Here is a 15,659-nt window from a genome sequence, read left to right as displayed (position 1 = left end):
AACCACACTCTAGCGGGCTTCGAAGCAGTAGGCCCCGGCGTCAATTTCCCCCCATCAATCGGCTATCCCGATTGAGTTCTATGTTAGGCTCCATCACCTCTAGCATTCTAATACGAGCCTCGTATTTATGCGATTTCGATCGTTAATAAGAGATCAACAGGGGGGACCAGTCCATTTTGTCCCCCTATATATATTTTGGTCTCCCCTTAAAACACCCAAAAAAAAAAAAAAAAAAAAGAGAGAGGACGAACAAACTTTCCACTCTTTTGAACCAACTTCATCGTCGCTCATTTTTCGATTTTGTGTTCGATATTTCTAGCGCCTGGATCTATCTTCACATTTCAAATCCTCTATCCCCGGAAAAATGCACATCTCCTTGGCTGCGATATCGCTCGGCCTTGTTGGCCTGAGCCGTGCCCAAAAAAAGAGCATCGTGACGGATCTGACGTTTCCTGCTATAGTGGACCCGCAGCCCATTGTGGCCTCTGTGGTCAAGGCGGTAAGATGAATGAACTGTAGGGAGTAGCCTGGATATATATTTTGGCGGACTAAGCAGAGGGAGAACTGAAACCAAGGCTAATATTATTTTTCCTCTTGTTTTAGGACCAAACCGAGACCGTACTCCATCTGCAGTGCGCCGAAGAAGCCGACGAAACCGAGTGTGGCGCACCAAGCATAACCTACACCCATATACCACCAAGGATAGTGGCAATAGAGTTCCCGGGCTCTGGTGAAGATGAAGATGGGTAAGTCCTTCATACTTCTCTCCATTCCGTATCCCTTTCCGCCATCCCTTTCCCCCTCCCTACGAGAAAAGAGAGAGAAAAAAAAACATAACTTATAATTTCGCGCAGCTCGGAACACTATTCCCTCAAATGCAAAATCCCAGGTGCATCGGCCGACTGTACGATGATCATAAAAACTTCTCAGCCAGACGGAGTATGGTCCACCAGGTCTTCGGCAACTACCCAAGTCCCCACGGCTCGCTTTATCACTACCTGGAGGGTCACGATTACAGCAGGCCTGGAGAAGCTGGAAGGCGTTTCCGCCACCCCAGCACCATCCGCCAGTGCAAGAGCCACGCAGACTGGAAGTGTTACGCAGACCGACAGTGCTCCACCCACTACTGGGACCAATGCGCCCTCCTCCAGTACCAGCGCCGGTTCAGCTGCAATGCCTCTGGTCACCGCTGCTGCCAACTGGGGTGTTGTCGGCGGCGCTGCCCTGGCAGCCGTGGCGCTTGTTTTGTAAACGATATTTACGGTGAGGGAAAGCGAGATGGAGTGTATATCCAGTTTGTGATTTGATTTATGTGCCACACGGAAGCTGCTGTTGTCCATCGCAGCTTCTCTATATATAGGATTTTATTGCAACTCTCTAGGACAGGGAATCTATAGGCATGTTCGTTGAGGCTATGTAATTCAGTGAAGATTTATTTACTCCTCTACGACTCAAATACTACTGTCAGACAGAACATTCATCATTGTCAATTTTTAACCGAAAACCTTCGGAAGGACAGATTTAAAGGCACTCCTCTGTTCGAGCACGGTAGTTAGTTGTCCGGCAAACACAGAAAGATCTCCCATATTTAACCCAACCCCAGTTGTTTATCCAAAAGTTTGACTGGCAGATTAATGCTGCGAAGGTGCGGATGGCGCAGATGGCTTTGAATTTAAGGCAGCCGAACAGCAGCAGGTGAGATGGGAAGCAAACAGAATTCGTCAGTAGTTAACTTATAATATATGGCATCTGCAAGAGACGATTAAATCGCAGGGACTGAATGCTGGTATATATATAATCAACGAGAAAATTACGGTCGAAGGGACCATCCAGCTTGGCTCTACGGAGTAATGCAGTACGGAGTACCTGAATGGGAAAACAGATAGACTAGGTATCTCGAAAAACCATATGTTTAGTCATTGTTTGTCCCAGAAAATTATATCATTGCCCGATCTTATACTGTCACCATAGTTGGAATTTGAGAATCTAACTCCCTTGCTGCTTTATGAATATTCTAAGAAATCTCCGGGTGATAGCGTTCCACAGCCTGCCTGTTCCACGTAATTATGGGCGCCAAAAAGTACCATTCTTTGTGGCATGGAGATGGCGTGGAGATGGTAGTGATTAAGTTTAAAAGTTGGCGATCAAATCCACTTTTAGTTACAGGACAATGGGTTATGGCTGGCAAACATGAACAAGATTCCGCTTGTCATTTAAGAAAATGATGCTTGTCTCTCAAATGCAAGCATTAGGATGGCCTAAGAAAGTGGGAGGAGGAATGGCGTTAATTTCCGCAATGAGCAATTACGTCTTAAATCTTGTATCTTTTTTTCTTGATGCTTCAAAGAATAATAGAAGCCGCCTGATCAGCTGTGCTAGATTTGGTTTCCATCGGATCTACCTGTTGATCTCTACAGAACGAAGGGCTTCTAGCTTCGATTTTGGGGTGGACAACTTCGTACTAGGCATAGATTTATGTGTGGAACCGTGATGACCACACCCTCAAGATCAAGATCTCTTAGGAAAGTTTCAACATCATCGGCAGTGAACACAAAAGTAGCCGGTTCGCTGATTTCGCGAAGCCAATAGCCATACTGCATGATCAACCACCGCAGAGTGTGGCCATGTTTTTTCTGCAGTGCTTCCAAATGGTCTTTTGTAGGTGGAGGATGGGGAACAGAGTTGCCAATGCCGCGGGCATCACAGCCAGTAACCCAACGAAATTCGACGAGTGGATGAATATTCAGAATCACTTCAGGCGTCAAAATCCATTCAAACCCGTCATTAGATTGAGGGTGGTGGAGTATATAGCAGAAATTCAGCTCTAAGAGAGCAGGCAAATTTCGCTCTGAGAGTACTTCAATCAGATGCTGGGATCTAGTGTGTGCCGGAAGACAGACGTACAAATGTAGGGCTTGGAGTCTAGGAAACATTGGTCTCTCTGGAATAGAGGCATAACCAGTTGCCCCACTCTCCACGATGGGGCCGTGGGGAGAGAAGAGGAGAAAAAGAGGTAGTGAGTGGGGGCCAAAAGAAAAGACAAGTGTCTCTAAGTCACTAAAACCGCTGTAAAGCTTCCGCAAAGATTCTATGGACTCGGTTGCACTCTGCGGGATTCGTGTCCCAGAAGGAGTGCTTGTCGAAAATTGATCGGTGCAGGCGAAGCTCACGTAAATTTGAAGACAGACGATTTATGAGCGAGATACATCGCTCGAAAGCATTTTCAGCCGCCACAGTGTCTTCAGCGAAATCTTTGTCCGAATCGATGTTGCTTAGTGATATATGAATTCGCCTCACGAAACTCAGCTTTCCATGCTCAAGCATATCAAACAATCGCTGAAGGTCTCGGACCGTGTAGACGCGAAAGTTGCCTCTGAGAAGGAGAATACGAGCCGTAAGCGCGTTTACGCGGCGGGAGGTAAGCAACAGTGCGAGAGAAACTGAAAAACGTCCATTTATCACTCTGTCCATCTGGGGTGTGCTGCAATAGGTAACACTGAAGTTGAAAGAACGGGTGGCCATTTCAATCACCTCCTCAAGCAAAAAATCGGGCAAATCCAGGAGTGACGGCGTATGGTAGGGTTCAAGACAGCTTCTATGCCAGTTTCACGCGGAATGTATGGCCAATGCCACTCTGATGCAGACAAAGAACCCTGAAGGCGATATTGGCAGAGGCGACTTTGCTCTGGCTGGGGATTTTAGGTTGCTATCCCTGATGGAAGTAGGGCTCCGTTCGGCTGTGCTGTCGGAACTGACTAAGTCCGAATATTGCCCCAAATACTGAATATCAATAAAATAGATTGAATTGCTTATTCTAACTCTTAATAATTACATGATAATAAGACAGTATTTATAGGGAAATCTGTGCTTAAATATACACATGAGATATTACTGAGCATCAGTGGGGCATTGCTTGGTTTCATATAGTGGGACGTTGCAGATTCTATAGTTATTTATTTCCCCGAGCTTGGTGGGAGCATTGACACTTGAGAAGATAGAAATATCAACCCCTTTCAAAACCTGCTAAAGCCTAGTTGATTTTGACTCATCTCTTTACAAAGTACTCCATGAATCATCTGACGGGGGAACCGACGATAAGAGTGAAGTGGGCTGCATGGTTCCCTTATTGGATTGTGGATTGGCCTAATTATTACTATCGGTTTGCACTGTACGGAGTACCCGATGGGTTTTGATCGTCGACTCCAGGAATACAATACAAAAATAGGGTCTTGGTGTCTGTGAGCATTACCGCACAGTCAAATCCATTTAATTTACAGATATACTGTCTCGCTTCATCTGTATATTCTTCTAGTCTCTTCTGCATGTAGATCATCTCTTTCTAAGAGATTTATACATCTACTGGAAAGATATTATCAGCTAATTCTTCCCAAGAGCTGTATAAATTGATCAAGTTCAATTCAATACAGATCTCAAGAGCTGAAGATTCAGTGAATTTCTGAAGAGAATAAGATGAATGACTTTTTCAGCAGTGTTTTCCTCCACAATATAGAGATCTCATCTTTTATAGCACCATGTTTCTTGATTTGAGTTAAAAAAAAATATATATATAAATAAATCGGGCGGATAAACATTCAGCCGACCTCCGACAAAAAACTACCATAGTAAGATCGAACATCCATTCCTGAAAAATAAGCAGCAGGGAGTAAGCGGTCGGGCTGTTATTACTTTGTTTGCAAACCAGAAAGATCCTCATATGAGGTTGAGAGATGGTCGCCCCATCATCTACCCTCAAGCCCTCAGTTCCGTCCGCGAATCTGCTCCGGTTCCTCCGTTCCCAGTCCGAAACCTCTGCACACCATTACTTCTTCTCCCCCAACACCCCGCCCGTTGCGCATCCGCATTCGCTTCCGCCAGCATGCCCATGGCGTTTCCGATCCCAAGCTCAATCCCAAAGAAGATATACACTTTCCGCATTTCAACAACGGTCACTCGACGAATATAAGCATAACATTCAAACAAATGGGCTGCACAATCAGCCGTGCTCCGCAACCCTCGAAGCTTCTCTCTTCCCTTTCCTCACCGCGCACCCAGCAAGGTCAACAAATAACCCATCCTCATTATCAGCAATATCATCGGTAGCTCTTGCGTCGGCTGCAGCTCCGCGAGCAGCGCTGAATAGCCTGAACTGGCGTGGGGGATATGGCTATCTGCAAGCTTTCAGTGGTACAGCGAGGAGAAAGGGGCGGGCCCAGGGTTTTATGCGACGGTTGTTTGGTCTACGAGTATCTGAACGTGATGACAGACGCGAGTTGTGGCCGAGTGATTTGCCTATTGGCCCTGTGATGGAGGATGGGCATGAAGGGAACATGTTTGTGACAGGCCGATCGTTGGCGATGAAAGCCATGAATGAGCCGCGGTTGAGATGCACGGAGCTGGATGAGAATGGAAATGTGACGCTTGTTAGTGGGGAGTTTAAGAAGAGTGAATTGACTGCTAAGGTACGGATTCTATTATTGCCATGGAGGGTGCCAAGTGGATGAGCTAACTTCCGTTCGATGTGAATGGATACAGTACGGCCTGCTTCCCCGCGATCTTCGTAAGATCGACTCCTCCGTCCTTCCACATATTCTTGTCCGCCACAGTGCTATTTTAATCAGCCTTCTACATCTCCGGGTTCTGATAAAGTCAGACCGGGTTTTGGTATTTGATGCGTACGGCTCGACTGACTCGTACACACAATCGGTATTCATGTATGATCTGGAAGGCAAACTACGTCAGAAAGAGGCGACAGGCCGGCAGTTCTCACCTGGCGCTCTTCCATACGAATTCCGCGCTCTGGAAGCGGTTCTGGTCAGCGTGACCACTGGACTTGAGGCTGAGTTTGAAGGAGTAAGGGAGCCTGTTGTGCGTGTTCTTCGGGCTCTGGAAGAGGATATAGACAGAGACAAGTTACGGCGCCTCTTGATATACTCCAAGAGGTTGGGCACGTTCGAGCAGAAAGCTAGACTAGTGCGCGATGCGATTGAGGATCTGCTGGAAGCTGATGATGACTTGACGGCAATGTATTTATCAGAAAAAGCGCAAGGCGTGCATAGGCAGGAGGTCGATCATCAAGAGATTGAAATGCTGCTTGAGTCCTATCACAAAGTCTGCGATGAAATCGTTCAGGCCAGTGGAAATCTAGTTACCAACATTCGAAACACGGAGGAAATGTATGACTTTAGCCCCACAATCTTCACATCTCCATCAAACTACAAAACGCTAATATTGTTACCTATTCCTCCAGTGTGAAAGCAATCCTCGACGCCAACCGCAACTCCCTCATGCTCCTCGATCTCAAATTTAGCATCGGCACCCTCGGCTTAGCAGCCGGAACCCTTTGCTCCGCACTCTATGGCATGAACTTAAAAAACTTCCTAGAAGAATCCGACATAGGTTTCACCGCCGTGTCCGGTGTCTGCTTCGCCTTTACCGCCTTCGTGTGCGCATATGGGCTCATGAAACTACGGAAAGTGCAGCGTGTACGGATGTGGGGGGAGGCAGGGTTGCATGACCGTAGTATTGGTGCCCTGGGGCTCAGGAGTGATAGGCGTGCGGCTAATCGGACTGATTGGCGTTCTGATTTTGTTGGCCCCCTCTGGACGGGGTTGGCTGGTGAGACTCGTGTGGAGAGGTTGAAGAGACTTCGACAGAGGGTTGCTGCTTCTGCGCCTGCTTCGGTGACTCCTCCGATTGCGAAGAATGCTCATGGTTTTGAGAAACAATACAAAGTGCAGCGGCAGCGGCAGCGGCTACAGCAGCAGCATCAGCATCCGCAGTTGACGGACCATGATGGAGTTGATACCAGCAGCGCGGAACCAGAGCTGGCAAGTACAGCCATCAGCTCTGCCTCTCGATTGTAACTTTACATTCCTTATTCTATATTATGAAGTCGAAGATGATCGACAACCCAGGCCATCTCCTCCCAGAATTACAATATTACATCCAGCTCCCTCAGTTTCTGATGAATTCCTTGAGGGTTATCTCTCGTCTCTGCACATTATACATGGGATCTAGGCTTATTTTTTCCTCCTTGCGCCATCACATCCTCGTACTTTTAAATTTTTTGGACATTCTGATGGGTTCTCAAGCAAATGCCTGCATAAACCAGTTTCATCGTATGAATTTCTCTCTCCTATCTATTACTTGTTCATTCCAACTCCATGACGCGAAAGCCTAATAGATTTCACATAAACTTGTTCTCAATTCTACACGTTTCCTCTCTCTCTCTCTCTCTCTCTCTCTCTCTTTCCTTGCCCTTTTTACTATATTGGCGGATGAACTCTAACTCCAAAGTGGCGGCTTGCGATTTGTCCTGCATGTGAATTTGCGCCCGCTTCGCCTTCATATATCTCTTATATGCTTTTCCTTTTGGGATTTGTAAGTACCTAATGTGCCGCTTGCTACTCCGTACACATCTAAATATTTCACTTATGCATTCAATATCATCTCTTTCCAAGCATGGCGAGCTGTGTCTTTGGATCCCTTTGTCTGCTGTGGCTAACACCCCAGATTCTGCGCCGAGCCGCTAGTACTTGTTAGCTGCATGATCGCTGCACAGGCCCCCTGGACCGAATGAAGGAGGCCAGTATCATCCCACGGAGGAGCAACGAGAATCAACCGTTATGGCTGGCCATTGGCCGATTTACCAAAATATGGCTTGGTCCCATCAATACTACAAGGTTAATCACAGATCACATTTGATGAACTTGGTTACAAATTTAGTAGCTGGATTGGAGGAACTTCCGCCAGGTTTCAATTGCGGATGCCCTGTTGGCTCGCTTCCACTTTTATGGCTGCGAGCTGTGGGGAGCAGCTGTAGGATACCAAGATTCGGGTTGATTAAACCCGCTCCTGCAAGGTTGGGTTCAAGTGGTTTTGAGTGAATCCAACCCCGCGAGAGACATTAGCCCAGTAAAATGCGGACAAATACCGGTCTGCCTTGTGAAGCCATTGACATTCTGGCCCTGTCCAACCCTGATCGTCCGCCCAGAGTGTGTGTGCAGTCATCGCGCATCGTGACTTGTGCTCGAGGCGGTATGGAAGTCTCTGGATGCGCAGTTCAGGGATATTTCAGCACACAGAGCTCCGCCGCAGGGAGGAATCGTAATTGCTCTCCGCCTCGAGACGATTATATCCTGGAATAGTGGCCCATAACTAATCCAGGTCAACTCGAGTCTTCTTCTCGGAAAGGACCCCATCACAGTTCAACGAACAATTTCGAAGTGGGTTTTTGTGTTGATAAGAATATATTTATGACCATTCTTAAGGCTGTGGCAGGCAGGAAAATATGGCAACAAAAGGATGGCTTCACGCCAGAGCCAACAGTCATGGTTCAGCATATTCAAAGCCAACGGCGTTGGACAGCTGTGTGAAGTGTGGAATGACCATAGCCAGCGAATGCATCTCGGCTTTTGGAGACTTGTATCATCCTCAGTGTTTCAAGTGCCATGTAAGCTTTTTACATCATTGTTAATCACTTCTGTTTTTTAACGAAATGATTTATCAGGACTGCCACAGACCCATATATCGCGAATTCTTCCCGGTCCAAGAGCGAAACGGCCCAGTTCCTCTCTGCGAAAACGACATCTTCCGACGTTTAGATATGCTATGCAGCGAATGTGGTGGTGCCTTGCGAGATTTATATATCAGTGCCGTTGGGCGCAAGTACCACATGGATCATTTCACCTGTCATTCCTGTCAGCATGTCATTGGCCCTGGGGATAATTACTACATACATCGAGGAAAGGCATATTGCAAGAACGACTACATGGCAAAATATGCAGACCGCTGTTATGGTTGCGGAATGGCTATTATGGATCAGTATATAAAGGTTTATATGCCGACAAAGCGAGTTTGGCATGAACGCTGTTATAAGACTCATAAACGTCACAACCCGGGATCGTCGCTGGACCACATTCCCGTCGTGGAAGAACAGGATGACGAATCCGCCTCCCATAGAATGGAGAGCATCCTAAATAACTTTGAGTCAACGGTTACGTCGTGTATAAGCGATAATCTCGAGCACCTCGAATCCGGTTCTCATGAGAAGATATCGGAGGGCATCCTAACTTTGATAATTGCGCTTGGAGTTCTCTTTGCCTCAATTGACATTGTGGACGATGTCAGAAGAAAGACTGGGAAAACCAGTAAGTGTGTGTACACCAATTTCAGCCACTGCAAGATGATTAACCGTATTAGTCCTTTCCGACAGCCCCGAGATAGACCTGCTGCGGGCGAAGCTGACAGACTTGATGACCGTGTCTCTGTCTAAAAGCCACCAGCCAAGGACCATTTCAAGCCACCTGAAGGAGATATATGCGGCAAGCTCAGGTTTATCGTATTTTATGAAAAAGGTCATCAAGATTCTCGGGGAAGGCGCTGCTGATGTTGATCTATCAGCTGCCCCCGAATATCTCAGCTCTCTCGACAAATTCCCAAATGACCTTCCACCAACAATGAGCTTCACAGAAACAGAACTTAACAGGGCTGATGTAGAACTGTGCCACGTCTGCAACAGCCCAATCAGCGCTGAATGCGTCAGCTGGGATGGATATCTACGGCGCCAACATTTAACATGCAAAGGCTCATGTGTTCACTGCGACACTTGCGAAACTCCGCAGAATACGAATTTAGTTTTAATCAGTCCGCCTGGCGACAGCTATGCGCTATGCTGTACCAGCTGTCAGAGTGTGGACATACTAGGCAGCCGTTCCACCGATTCAAGCTCCGTGAAGTCATGTAAATATATTACAAAACTACAGCAATATGTCTTCCTTCTCAGAGCCCAGTTCGAACAATTGCGATACCTGGACGATGTCTGTTATAATTATACCCAGACGACGATGGCCACGGAAACCACGGTAACGGCGGTAACATCCACAACAACCACAACGACGATGACGGCCCTTTTTGAGAGATCGCATAAACAACTCGACAAGGGCATATTTGGACGCCTCTCGACCAACAGCCATCGGACCGTCGCAGAGCAGCACGTAGTAAACAACCCCATAGATCGAACGGCTTCGGACACATTTGCGCTTGGCACGATGATTGGCAGCTCTTACCAGTGTTTGAAGAAAGGCTTCTTTAGTAGATCAAAAGCTCGGTGACACGCTTAACCGACGAACAAGGGCATAAACCTAGATAAAAGCGTCTGAAGGGCAAATGTCTGGAATCGTGCCACCTTTGTTGACTTTTGATTCGTTTGCCGAATCAAATGTGTGGGAACATGTTGCAGGTATGGCGAATTTGATATGATATCTTAATCCAGTACAACCTTGATTTCAGTCTTCTATATTTGAGTAGCTTTGAGGATGTATAGCCTGGAGTTGTGGCGCACGGGCGCAGTTCAGCAGCAGAATTTCAGGATTTCCATTTTTAAACAATAAAATTCGACGGCTTTTGTTTCTCTGGATGTTTTCGGCCATGAAAGACTTTACGTCGCGTGAATCTCTGTGGTTTTTCCTTTATTCTGTAAGCCAGCTTGTTTCGAATAATAATCAACCAGGGCTAATTCAAATTGTTGCAGATGCTGTTCTCCCTGAGCTCTCTTTTAAGACCCCGGGATAATATTAGTGCTGCAGTTCGCTTGGCCAAGACTTCTCACGCGTCGGCTAGAAATGCAAAGACAAACAACAGTGGCTTTTTGGGTGCTCTTGTATAAGCCATTAATAGCCAACGGCAAGTTCTGATCTGTTCGTGCTAAGAATGAGCTAAGAGGAAAAGTGAAAGAGCAACGGCTCCATTTCTCACGGCGCGGGCCGCACCCAGCCTGTTAAACGCCGCAAACATCGTGGCGCTCTATCGTCCTCAAATTCGGTCGTGCCCTCCAGCAATGCGAAGAAGCTTTAGATGGAAGAGCTGTTGAACTCCATGGAGTCAATCTATATCCCCGGCGCTTGAGGAGCAGCAAGGACACACTGACGCCTGTTTGCGGTGAACTTGTTTCGTTGTTCATGAGTAGGTGCCTTAATGCGGAATGCGAAGACAAGGGAATATCTCAAACTCCTCTCACAGGCCATGCCTATAAAGTTGACTGGAGGATCCCTTCTGGCTGGTGAATTGTCGGAAGATGCACTCCAGGCCCCTTCATCTTTCGCACCCGTTATATATGTCCCTTGCCGTCGACTCTGTGCCATTCTCCTAGTTACCTCTTTGGATCACTGAATGATTGATAGAACTGGCACGATGCTATCTGGACTAGGACTACTTCTTGCGTTGAGTGCGCAGAATGTCTTGGGAATTGGACATTCTGCGTGGAAGCTGAGGCATATGGACCAATTAGTCACGTTTGGAAATAGTTATACAGACGAGTCGAGGCTCCTGTATTTTGTTCTGAATCAGGAGGCTCCTCCCATTGGGTGGATAGCGCCAGAGGTAAATACTACTTCTTACATTACCTTTTGTTTCTCTATTGTTTGTTTGCCCTAAGAAAATTTGACTTTTTTGGTTTTAATCCTTTATAACGATGTGCCGGGTTGGCCATTTCAGGCCAAAATAAGATTGCTTTTGTTCAACTTATTGAAAGTTGCCCCAGCCAAAAATGTCGAGATGTCCGTGCTTTGATGAGCACATTCTCTTTTTCTTTATCTACTTCATAAGGCAACCAATGACTTATCAGTCGTGTCTGCGGTAAAAATAGAACGACGTTACCTCCAGCGGTGGCCGCATTTGGGCTCGTTATGTGAGCGATTACACAGGTGCAGAGCTCTACAACTACGCGGTCAGTGGCGCAACGTGCTCTAACTGCATCACGCCACGGTACTTCGGCCTCATCAATGGCATCTTCCCTTCCATTGACCAATACGAAATCCCTACTTTTCTTGCCGATGCGAACTATCGAGATCCGCAAACAGGGCAACCAGTCTTAACTCTCACCCGGAGTAATACTGTATATGCCATTTGGATTGGCACAAATGACCTAGGCAACGGGGCGTTCATAGACGATGCGCAAGTGGCTGGCAAGACACTCCTGGATTACGTCGAGTGCATTTTCCGTTCAATTGAACGGCTCTATGACTATGGTGCCCGGTACTTTGTACTCATGAATGTGCCGCCATTGAATTTGTTGCCACTGTATGCTTTGCCGGAGATGGGTGGGGTGGAGACATCCACGTTCTGGCCGGATAAGCCAGCGAATAGTACTGAAGTTTCATGTCGGATGAGACAAACTGTTGTGGCTGTGAATGAGATTATAAGGCTGAAGATGGAGGGTTCGATGCGGCATCGGTATAAGGGGGCGAGTGTTGCTCTCTTTGATACTCATTCATTGGTACGTCCATTTCTTTCTCAGGAAGAATATCTCCTGAAAAACTCCTCCAGCCCATATCTGCACCATCACCAATCATAGTTTGAGCGTTCTGCCGCAACTCTCACTTACAAATTAATCACCCAACTAGCTTACGAATATCTATGATCACCCAGCCCAATACTTCAATGGAACCGAACCGCCCAACGTGCAGTCCTGGGTGAAGCAATGTGATGCCCAAGGACAGAATTGCATAGAACAGCCCAGCCGAGACTCTTATATGTGGTATGATGCCATACATCCCTCAGAGCAAACGGATAGAATCATTGCGCAGCACTTTGTCCAGGTTGTTGAAGGGTTGAGCCCATATGCCCATTACTTTGAGTGAGAAGCCAACGAAAATCGCGAGAGAACTGATTTTAAAGATTGACAGCCGCAACAGAGTGTTTTTTCATTTTCATTTTCATTTTTATTTTGTTTTGTTTTATTTTATTTTATTTTTTGAGGCATTGATATAATGTATATAATTTTGATAAGGATCAACTCGAAGGGCACAGGTTCAGCAGAGACACTGATGCGATTTATTCATAATTCAATAGCAATTCACAGGGAGATAATGGGATTGACAAAGCCAATACATATTTATCGTGCAAAGCTCCCAATTTCGCAATGTTGGACTCGGCTCATAGGAGGCAATTAATTTCGGGATCTCCTTTAGCTAACTCAACGAAATAGCCGGAAGTCAAAAATTTCCTGGATAAAAATTTAGGTTCTTATCAATCTCCCGCATTTTCTGCTTCAAAAATCCGAAACAAAATCTTCCAGCCCGCCTTTCGTCCCCTCTCTTCCTCCACCATCTCCCTTTGTTCCCTAGTAGGTTTCAATATTATCCTTAGTATTTAGAAAACCATGCCTCTCTCCGGGATCGACGGGGTCAAACTTCCCGCGTCCGCAGATTTCCACGGTATGTCACTTAACCTACCCCACCACCAGAAGCCATATATCGGGAAGCACATTCATTCCACAAAAGATCGAATCATGACAACGATCCAATGGGATAAATAAAACAGTACATCTGCGGGATGGTGATATGATGGAGCTTGTCGTCCCCACCATCAGACAGGGAGGGGTCAACACAGTCTATGTCATGGTAAGGTAATCTCTTCTCCCCCCGTTTCCTACAAGAAAATTGACCCATGTTACGCAACATACTAAATAAATTTCTATACAAAGCCCAATCTCGTCCCTCCAATAACCACCGTCGCGCAAGCTCTCTCCTACAAAAGACGCCTCCAAGCGCTCGAGCCCCGCGTCACTTACCTAATGTCGCTCTACCTCCACCCTTCAATCACACCCGAAACCATAATCGAAGCCAAGAAGAATGGTATAATCGGCGTAAAATCTTACCCGGCAGGCGTAACAACAAATTCCGACTCAGGCGTCATCGACTACGCTGCATTTTACCCTGTATTTGCCGAGATGGAGCGTCAGCGCCTAATTCTGAACTTACATGGCGAATGCCCCTCTCACGGGGACATCACCGTCATGTCCGCTGAAGAACGCTTCCTTCCCACACTATTAGACCTACATTCACGCTTTCCACGCCTCCGCATTGTTGTCGAGCACCTGAGCACAGCCGCAGCGGTCGAAACCGTAAAGAAATGCGGTCCTACCGTTGTGGGTACCATCACGGCGCACCATCTGTCGCTTATCGTAGATAATGCGCTGGGCGACCCGTTCTGCTTCTGCAAGCCCGTGGCAAAGCTGGTGGCGGATCGGGATGCGTTGTTGAAAGCAGCGACGTCGGGGAATAAGAAGTTTTTTTTTGGCTCAGATAGTGCGCCGCATCCTGCAGCATCTAAGAGGGGCGGGGATAAGATTGCCGCGGGAGTGTTTACGCAGCCCTATGCGACGCAGTATGTGCTAGATGCGCTTGAACAAGGGTGTGAGAGGGGGTCATTGAAGGAGGCGGACATTTCTAAGGACATATTAGAAGGGTTTCTGGGGAAGTTTGGAAGGGAATTTTATGAAGTTCCCCAGGAAGAGAAGGAATTTTTTAAGTTGTCCAAGGAGAAAGGGAAATTTTTGGACTTGTTAAAATCGGAGAAGACGGATGTGGTTCCATTTAGAAAGGGCGAAGTTACCTGGGGTCTCTCTTGGGAGTGAACTGCAGATTACATACAAAAGCAAGAAAGATTACGGAATTCGGTCCTTACGGGCGCCTACGGGATATAAAGTTGTCGTTTTGAGTATACGAGTTTTCAGCGACAGACCACTGATCCTCCTTCGTGGGTTCGAAAACTTCGTTGAATCGAAATTGTAGTCGCCTTCTACCTTTCCATTTCTGACATCAACACCCAACGCCAATGTGAACGGACATTGTACGAGCTCAACTGATTTACAGTGGTATACCCTAATGTTTCAACTTTCCGATCATTCTCAATCGCGCAGCAAGCTAAAGCAGGGGTATCAAAGTGGAAGGGAACAGAAAAAGTATTATTAGAAAGAACAACGTAAGATCTCATTGAAGCAGCAAACCATCATATGGTATATTGGTATTCGCTATAAAAAACACATTCTCGAGAATAAAAGAGTCAAAAATTAAAAGGAAATCAAAATTCCATAACACCAACGACATATCAAACATATCTAATCCAGTCAAGGATAAATAATTCATTCCATTCAAAAGGCCTGTAGCGACACGAATGTGAACAGGAAGAATGGTGCATTGTATTCTGTCCTCGGGTACTCCCCACAGGAAACCAGCTTTCGCTCCCCTCCACGATTTTGATAGTTAGTTGTCTCAAGGATGCGCATCCCGTACGCTCCGCCATCTAACCACATTGGTGGCAGACTCGACACTATTATCACTAACGTACGATCGACGACCATCCATGCTCAGCCGTTGAGCGCTTGTAGTCGTACTCGTTGTTCCGGTTGTAGATGTGCTGGTGTATGAATGGCGAAAGACATTTTTGTTTTTGGTTTCACTTCCTGGAGAGGCGATGCTGACAGGAGGTGTGGAGGTGACAGTACGCATGAGGTCCGCATCGAAGGTGACGCCAACATCTAGAGCTGCGATGAGGGCTGCCTGAAGCATTTTGTTCTGCCGTTCAAGGAAGGTGATGCGGGCTTCGCATTGTGGGTGCATAGGGATTTCTTGTGACCGGGGCCGTGACGATGGTGGTTGTGGGGATGAGGTTGTGTGAGTGTTGTTGCTGGCGCTGGCGCCGGCGCCAGCGCCAGTTCTGTTACTGTAGGTATTGGTATTGCTGAAATGTTGCAGACTTGGGCTATATGGACGTGAGCTATCCCGAGGGAAGCATTCGCGGAGGGGGGACTGTGATACTGGGGCATTGTTTGGGCGGGGTTCGGACCGATTTTCTTTATAGAAGAATGTGTTTTGGCG

General features: G+C 46.8%; 7 protein-coding genes across 7 annotated transcripts; 5 read left to right on the top strand and 2 right to left on the bottom strand.

The window, feature by feature from the left end:
• Positions 1 to 364: 364 nt before the first annotated feature.
• Positions 365 to 1,251, top strand: HCAG_03221 (predicted protein; the record flags this gene model as incomplete). The annotated part of the gene is made up of 3 exons (XM_001541074.1): positions 365 to 499; positions 604 to 746; positions 855 to 1,251. The coding sequence occupies 3 exons, from the start codon at positions 365 to 367 to the stop codon at positions 1,249 to 1,251; spliced, it is 675 nt and encodes a 224-aa protein (XP_001541124.1).
• Positions 1,252 to 2,213: 962 nt separating this feature from the next.
• HCAG_03220 (predicted protein) lies at positions 2,214 to 3,522 on the bottom strand (the record flags this gene model as incomplete). Its single annotated transcript, XM_001541073.1, has 3 exons — positions 2,214 to 2,258; positions 2,463 to 2,752; positions 3,171 to 3,522. The coding sequence occupies 3 exons, from the start codon at positions 3,520 to 3,522 to the stop codon at positions 2,214 to 2,216; spliced, it is 687 nt and encodes a 228-aa protein (XP_001541123.1).
• A 1,841-nt stretch (positions 3,523 to 5,363) lies between these two features.
• On the top strand, positions 5,364 to 6,863 carry HCAG_03219 (inner membrane magnesium transporter MRS2, mitochondrial precursor; the record flags this gene model as incomplete). The annotated part of the gene is made up of 3 exons (XM_001541072.1): positions 5,364 to 5,459; positions 5,533 to 6,173; positions 6,248 to 6,863. The coding sequence occupies 3 exons, from the start codon at positions 5,364 to 5,366 to the stop codon at positions 6,861 to 6,863; spliced, it is 1,353 nt and encodes a 450-aa protein (XP_001541122.1).
• A 1,056-nt stretch (positions 6,864 to 7,919) lies between these two features.
• On the top strand, positions 7,920 to 10,112 carry HCAG_03218 (predicted protein; the record flags this gene model as incomplete). The annotated part of the gene is made up of 4 exons (XM_001541071.1): positions 7,920 to 8,037; positions 8,271 to 8,452; positions 8,510 to 9,149; positions 9,226 to 10,112. The coding sequence occupies 4 exons, from the start codon at positions 7,920 to 7,922 to the stop codon at positions 10,110 to 10,112; spliced, it is 1,827 nt and encodes a 608-aa protein (XP_001541121.1).
• Positions 10,113 to 11,190: 1,078 nt separating this feature from the next.
• On the top strand, positions 11,191 to 12,638 carry HCAG_03217 (predicted protein; the record flags this gene model as incomplete). Its single annotated transcript, XM_001541070.1, has 3 exons — positions 11,191 to 11,379; positions 11,645 to 12,274; positions 12,402 to 12,638. 3 exons carry the CDS (start codon positions 11,191 to 11,193, stop codon positions 12,636 to 12,638), a joined length of 1,056 nt encoding a protein of 351 aa, XP_001541120.1.
• A 521-nt stretch (positions 12,639 to 13,159) lies between these two features.
• Positions 13,160 to 14,416, top strand: HCAG_03216 (hypothetical protein; the record flags this gene model as incomplete). Its single annotated transcript, XM_001541069.1, has 3 exons — positions 13,160 to 13,214; positions 13,321 to 13,400; positions 13,484 to 14,416. The coding sequence occupies 3 exons, from the start codon at positions 13,160 to 13,162 to the stop codon at positions 14,414 to 14,416; spliced, it is 1,068 nt and encodes a 355-aa protein (XP_001541119.1).
• A 637-nt stretch (positions 14,417 to 15,053) lies between these two features.
• Positions 15,054 to 15,350, bottom strand: HCAG_03215 (predicted protein; the record flags this gene model as incomplete). Its single annotated transcript, XM_001541068.1, has 3 exons — positions 15,054 to 15,111; positions 15,176 to 15,198; positions 15,264 to 15,350. 3 exons carry the CDS (start codon positions 15,348 to 15,350, stop codon positions 15,054 to 15,056), a joined length of 168 nt encoding a protein of 55 aa, XP_001541118.1.
• Positions 15,351 to 15,659: the final 309 nt, after the last annotated feature.

This window comes from Histoplasma capsulatum, genomic scaffold, assembly GCF_000149585.1.
Source record: "Histoplasma capsulatum NAm1 scaffold_3 genomic scaffold, whole genome shotgun sequence".
Classification (NCBI taxonomy): domain Eukaryota; kingdom Fungi; phylum Ascomycota; class Eurotiomycetes; order Onygenales; family Ajellomycetaceae; genus Histoplasma; species Histoplasma mississippiense.
The sequence above is the reverse complement of the archived record's forward strand: the minus strand, read 5'-3'. Positions and strand labels throughout refer to the sequence as shown.